General features: G+C 45.8%; 1 protein-coding gene across 1 annotated transcript in view; it reads left to right on the top strand.

The window, feature by feature from the left end:
• LOC121845914 (thyrotropin-releasing hormone-degrading ectoenzyme-like) overlaps positions 1-7,500 on the top strand; it is a gene marked incomplete at its 3' end in the record, with an annotated part of 262,455 nt that overhangs the window by 41,238 nt on the left and 213,717 nt on the right. The window contains 1 exon segment of the mRNA XM_042318133.1: positions 5,716-5,842. Coding sequence (XP_042174067.1) covers positions 5,716-5,842 — 127 coding nt within the window.

Raw genomic sequence — 7,500 nt, 5'->3', positions numbered from 1 at the left:
ACCTCTGGGTGGTTCCGTATGACCTCTGGGTGGTTCCGTATGACCTCTGGGTGGTTCCGTATGACCTCTGGGTGGTTCAGTCTGACCTCTGGGTGGTTCAGTCTGACCTCTGGGTGGTTCCGTATGACCTCTGGGTGGTTCAGTCTGACCTCTGGGTGGTTCCGTATGACCTCTGGCTGATTCAGTCTGACCTCTGGGTGGTTCAGTCTGACCTCTGGGTGGTTCAATTGTTTTTCTCCCCCCTCATCAATCTACACACAATACCCCATAATGACAAATCATGGCTGGGCCTCTGAAGGACAATCAGAACCTTGTCCCGAAGCCACTCCTGCGATATCTTGGCTGTGTGCTTAGGGTTGTTGTGCTTTTGGAAGGTGAACCTTCGACCCAGTCTGAGGTCCAGAGAGCTCTGGAGCAGGTTTTCATCAAGGATCTCTCTGTACTTTGCTCCATTTATCTTTCCCTCGATCCTGACTAGCCTCCCAGTCCCTGCTGCTGAAAATCATCCCCACAGCATGATGCTGCTACCACCATGCTTCACCGTAGGGATGGAGCAAGGTGTCTTCCAGACGTGACTCTTGGCAATCTTGGTTTCATCAGACCAGAGAATCTTGTTTCTTATGGTCTGTGAGTCTTCAGGTGCCTTTTGGCAAACTCCAAGCAGGCTGTCATGTGCCTTTTACTGAGGAGTGGCTTCCGTATGGCCACTCTGCCATAAAGGCCTGATTGGTGGAGTTCTGCAGAGATGGTTGTCCTTCTGGAAGGTTCTCCCATCTCCACAGAGGAACTCTAGAGCTTTGTCAGAGTGACCATCTGGTTCTTGGTCACCTCTCTGACCAAGGCCCTTCTCCCCCGATTGCTCAGTTTGGCCGCTGTGTTCTTGAGGACCTTCAATGCTGCAGAAATGATTTGGTACCCTTCCCCAGATCTGTGCATCTACACAATCCTCTGAGCTCTACGGACATTTCCTTTGATCTCATGGCTTGGTTTTTGCTCTGACATACACTGTCAACTGTGGGACCTTATATAGACAGGTGTGTACCTTTCCAAATCATGTCCAATCAATTGAATTTACCACAGGTGGACTCCAATCAAGTTGTAGAAACATCTCAAGGATGTTCAATGGAAACAGGATGCATCGGAGCTCAATTTCGAGTCTCATAGAAAACAGTCTGAATTCTTATGTTAATAAGTGGAATAATGTGCAAAAAGTCAAGGGTTCTGAATACTTTCCAAGTGCACTGTAACTGCGTCCCAAATGGGACCTTATTCCCTTTGTAGTGCACTACTTTTAAACAGAGCTCTCATAGGGAATAGGGTGCCATTTGGCATGCAGGCGAGGTCTCCCTCCCTCCCTACATGGCCAGCAGGTCAGGCCCTCAGGTGCCACACACTCATTAACTCACACACACGCTACACACACACCCACACACAACACACACACACACAACACAACACACAACACACACACACACACACACACACAACACACAACACACACACACACACTCACACACTCACACACACAACACACAACACACACACACACACACACACACACACACACACACACCTCAGCAGTAGGGCTGTCTGTTGACCTTAACACAGAGTCTGTGTCTGTAAAGGATGAGGACGACCCATCACATAACCTCTCTCCACCCTGCCAACCAGTACATCACTTCCCTGAGAGTAGGTTGAACCGCTACCCCCACCACTTTACCTGCTACAATATACTGTAGGAGACTCTAGGAAATAACAGAGAAAGGAGAGACAGACACGGACAAAATAAGCAAGTGAGTCGTCACGCAAAACTTTCTTTCTTTACACTGTAAAACAGTTTACAAGAATTCAAGACATGTTAATTAACGCTATTGCCCCTCTTCGTCCAGCTGGGTCAAAAAGGGATGGAATCTTAGAACAGGGATCATTATCTCCATAGATAATGGATCATTATCTCCACAGAATAACATGGATCATTATCTCCATAGAATACCATGGATCATTATCTCCATAGAATAACATGGATCATTATCTCCATAGAATAACATGGATCATTATCTCCACAGAATAACATGGATCATTATCTCCATAGAATAACATAGATCATTATCTCCATAGAATAACATGGTCATTATCTCCTTAGATAATGGATCATTATCTCCATAGAATAACATGGATCATTATCTCCACAGAATAACATGGATCATTATCTCCATAGAATAACATGGATCATTATCTCCATAGAATAACATGGATCATTATCTCCATAGAATAACATGGCTCATTATCTCCATAGAATAACATGGATCATTATCTCCATAGATAATGGATCATTATCTCCATAGAATAACATGGATCATTATCTCCACAGAATAACATGGATCATTATCTCCATAGAATAACATGTATCATTATCTCCATAGATAATGGATCATTATCTCCACAGAATAACATGGATCATTATCTCCACAGAATAACATAGATCATTATCTCCATAGAATAACATGGTCATTATCTCCATAGATAATGGATCATTATCTCCATATAATAACATGGATCATTATCTCCTTAGATAATGGATAATTATCTCCATATAATAACATGGATCATTATCTCTATAGAATAACATGGATCATTATCTCCACAGAATAACATGGATCACTATCTCCACAGAATAACATAGATCATTATCTCCATAGGATAACATGGTCATTATCTCCATAGATAATGGATCATTATCTCCATAGAATAACATGGATCATTATCTCTATAGAATAACATGGGTCATTATCTCCATAGATAATGGATCATTATCTCCATAGAATAACATGGATCATTATCTCCATAGAATATCATGGATCATTATCTCCATAGAATAACATGGTCATTATCTCCATAGATCTAGATTATCTCAATCACTCAGCCCTGTGGGTGGTGTGATGGTTATAATCACTCAGCCCTGTGGGTGGTGTGATGGTTATAATCACTCAGTCCTGTGGGTGGTGTGATGGTTATAATCACTCAGCCCTGTGGGTGGTGTAATGGTTATAATCACTCAGCCCTGTGGGTGGTGTGATGGTTATAATCACTCAGCCCTGTGGGTGGTGTGATGGTTATAATCACTCAGCCCTGTGGGTGGTGTGATGGTTATAATCACTCAGCCCTGTGGGTGGTGTGATGGTTATAATCACTCAGCCCTGTGGGTGGTGTGATTGGTTACTACTGTACTCTATAATACGTGCGCCTGTTTACTGCACTGACAGGAATTGATGGATTGTCCTCTTGTTTACCATACAAGAGAAACACCACATTACTCAGTGTGTGTTCATCACAGTCAGGCTGTTTTTAACCTCTAGCATTGTGACTCTCTGTCTCACTATAGTGTAGACTGGTAAGACCAACCATTCAGTGTGTGTGTGTGTGTGTGTGTGTGTGTGTGTGGTAGTGGGTAGGGGGGTGGGGGAGGGGGGTATGTGTGTGTGTGGTGGGTGGGTAGGGGGAGGGGGGTGTATGTGGTGTGTGTGGTGGGTAGGGGGAGTGTGTGTGTGTGTGTGTGTGTGTGTGGTGGTAGTGGTGGGGGGAGGGGGTGGGGAGAGGGGGTATGTGTGTATGTGGTGTGTGTGTGTGTGTGGTGGTGGTGGTAGTGGTGGGTAGGGGGTGGGGGGGGGGTATGTGTGTGTGTGTGGTGGTAGTGGTGGGTGGGGAGAGGGGGTATGTGTGTATGTGGTGTGTGTGTGTGTGTGTGTGTGTGGTGGTGGGTAGGGGGGGGTAGGGGGGTATGTGTGTGTGTGTGTGGGTAGGGGGGTAGGGGGGGGGTATGTGTGTGTGTGTGGTGGGTAGTGGGGAGGGTGTGTGTGTGTGTGTGTGTGTGTGTGTGGTAGTGGTGGGTGGGGAGAGATGTGTGTGGTGGGTAGGGGGAGGGGGGTATGTGTGTGTGTATGGTGGGTAGGGGGAGGGGGGTATGTGTGTATGTGTGTGTGTGTGTGTGGTAGTGGTGGGTAGGGGGAGGGGTATGTGTGTGTGTGTGTGTGTGTGTGGTGGGTAGGGGGAGGGGTGTATGTGTGTGGTGGGTAGGGGGAGGGGGTATGTGTGTGTGTGGTGGGTAGGGGGAGGGGGGTATGTGTGTGTGTGTGTGGTGGGTGGGGGGGTGGGGGTATGTGTGTGTGTGTGGTGGGTATGGGGGGGGGAGGGGGTATGTGTGTGTGTGTGTGGGTGGGGGAGGGGGTATGTGTGTGTGTGTGTGTGTGGTGGGTAGGGGGAGGGGGGTATGTGTGTGTGTGTGTGGGGGTAGGGGGAGGGGGTATGTGTGTGTGTGTGGTGGGTAGGGGGGTGGGGGGGGTATGTGTGTATGTGTGTGTTTGCATGCGTGTGTTCCTGTGGATGGATGTTCACATCGACGCCACCATGCATCAGCCTGGTCCTCGCCGGCGACGCTGAGAGTAGCGATCACTCTTACCACAGGAAGTACATGTCAAACTAAGTGACATCTCGCTACCCTCCCTCGCTCTCTCTGTCCACATACACACGCAGGAACAACATATAGTTCCATGGTTCTATGTTGATGTTAACATCATCATCATATAACTACTTGGAGCCTCCGTGACATCATCATCATAGAACTACTTAGAGCCTCCATGACATCATCATCATAGAACTACTTAGAGCCTCCATGACATCATCATCATAGAATTACTTAGAATCTCCATGACATCAACATTGAACTACATACAGCCTCCATGACATCATCATCATAGAACTACTTAGAGCCTCCATGACATCATCATCATAGAATTACTTAGAATCTCCATGACATCAACATTGAACTACGTAGAGCCTCCATGGGGATTCGAACCAGCGGCGTTTCGGTTACTGTCCCAACCTGCTACCCACATGACCATGGCTCCTGCAGGCCTATTGAAGAGTCTAGATGAACTAGTTACCTGAAAGACTTGTTCGGAACACTTAAAGTAAACACACTCACGCACACACGCACGCACGCTCGGACGCACTCACAAACACACACACGCTCGGACGCACTCACAAACACACACACGCACGCACGCACGCTCAGACGCACTCACAAACACACGCACGCACGGACGCACTCACAAACACACACACGCTCGGACACTCACAAACACACGCACGCACACACGCTCAGACGCACTCACAAACACACTCACACACACACACACACTCAGACGCACTCACAAACACACACACACGCGCACACACGCACGCACACACGCTCAGACGCACTCACAAACACACACACACACACACACTCAGATGCACTCACAAACACACACATGAACACACTCACGCATGCACACACTCATAAACACACACACACACACACACACACACACAGCATTCAGTTGCCGCGGGCTCCAGAGACAGCAGCTTCAAATCAGCTGAGTGGCAGCAGACAGTTAACAGAGTAATTCCCTGTGATGCTGCATGAGGACTAACAAACTAATGGAGCAATGTGGAGCAAAGGGAACGTATGTGTGTGTGTGTGTGTGTGTGTGTGTGTGTGTGTGTGTGTGTGTGTGTGTGTCGACTGCAGTAGAACGACAGAACTGAACCAGTGCTTTATTTCCCTCCTTCACATCCTCTCATTCTTTTTTCATTCTTTTCCTTCCTTCCTTCCTTCCTTCCTTCCTTCCTTCCTTCCTTCCTTCCTTCCTTCCTCCCTCCCTCCCTCCTCTCCAGATCCGGCTGTATGCCAGGCCCAACGCCATCCAGAGCGGAGCGGGTGACTACGCTCTCCACATCACAAAGAGACTCCTCCAGTTCTATGAGGATTACTTCAAAGTCAAATACTCCCTGCCCAAATTAGGTGAGACACGTGGGACCCGGGGCTAACCTAACTCTGTACTGTTCTGTTCTGTACTGCGTGGTTGGAATACTGCTTCTCACCAAGGCACGCACACACACACAGCAAGGCTTGTTGTCGGAAGTGAGAGGATTTCCTGATTTTCTGAACAGGGGAATCCTTGGTGTGGAAGGCTATTCTGTGTTGCTATGGCTACGTTACTCTGTGGCAGAATGGTAGCCCTTTTAAAGACAGTTTAATCTATGGCTACGTTACTCTGCAGAATGGTAGCCCTTTTAAAGACAGTTTAATCTATGGCTACGTTACTCTGCAGAATGGTAGCCCTTTTAAAGACAGTTTAATCTATGGCTACGTTACTCTGCAGAATGGTAGCCCTTTTAAAGACAGTTTAATCTATGGCTACATTAGTCTGCAGAATGGTAGCCCTTTTAAAGACAGTTTAATCTATGTGTACGTTACTCTGTGCAGAATGGTAGCCCTTTTAAAGACAGTTTAATCTATGACTACGTTACTCTGCAGAATGGTAGCCCTTTTTAAAGACAGTTTAATCTATGGCTACATTAGTCTGCAGAATGGTAGCCCTTTTAAAGACAGTTTAATCTATGGCTACGTTACTCTGCAGAATGGTAGCCCTTTAAAGACAGTTTAATCTATGGCTACGTTACTCTGTGCAGAATGGTAGCCCTTTTAAAGACAGTTTAATCTATGACTACGTTACTCTGCAGAATGGTAGCCCTTTTAAAGACAGTTTAATCTATGGCTACATTAGTCTGCAGAATGGTAGCCCAAATTTTAAAGACAGTTTAATCTATGACTACGTTACTCTGTGCAGAATGGTAGCCCTTTTAAAGACAGTTTAATCTATGACTACGTTACTCTGCAGAATGGTAGCCCTTTTAAAGACAGTTTAATCTATGGCTACATTAGTCTGCAGAATGGTAGCCCTTTTAAAGACAGTTTAATCTATGGCTACGTTACTCTGCAGAATGGTAGCCTTTTTAAAGACAGTTTAATCTATGGCTACGTTACTCTGCAGAATGGTAGCCCTTTTAAAGACAGTTTAATCTATGACCACGTTACTCTGTGGCAGAATGGTAGCCCTTTTAAAGACAGTTTAATCTATGGCTACGTTACTCTGCAGAATGGTAGCCTTTTTAAAGACAGTTTAATCTATGGCTACGTTACTCTGCAGAATGGTAGCCCTTTTAAAGACAGTTTAATCTATGACTACGTTACTCTGTGGCAGAATGGTAGCCCTTTTAAAGACAGTTTAATCTATGGCTACATTAGTCTGCAGAATGGTAGCCCTTTTAAAGACAGTTTAATCTATGGCTACGTTACTCTGTGCAGAATGGTAGCCCTTTTAAAAACAGTTTAATCTATGACTACGTTACTCTGTGCAGAATGGTAGCCCTTTTAAAAACAGTTTAATCTATGACTACGTTACTCTGTGCAGAATGGTAGCCCTTTTAAAGACAGTTTAATCTATGGCTACATTAGTCTGCAGAATGGTAGCCCTTTTAAAGACAGTTTAATCTATGGCTACGTTACTCTGCAGAATGGTAGCCTTTTTAAAGACTCCACTCTGTGATTGTCAGAATTCAATTGTGTGATGCTCATTCTAGTGCTGTTAGATTGTTGGAATCTTCGGTTGTGATTTC

Source organism: Oncorhynchus tshawytscha, unplaced genomic scaffold (genome assembly GCF_018296145.1).
Source record: "Oncorhynchus tshawytscha isolate Ot180627B unplaced genomic scaffold, Otsh_v2.0 Un_scaffold_3414_pilon_pilon, whole genome shotgun sequence".
Lineage (NCBI taxonomy): Eukaryota > Metazoa > Chordata > Actinopteri > Salmoniformes > Salmonidae > Oncorhynchus > Oncorhynchus tshawytscha.
The sequence above is the reverse complement of the archived record's forward strand: the minus strand, read 5'-3'. Positions and strand labels throughout refer to the sequence as shown.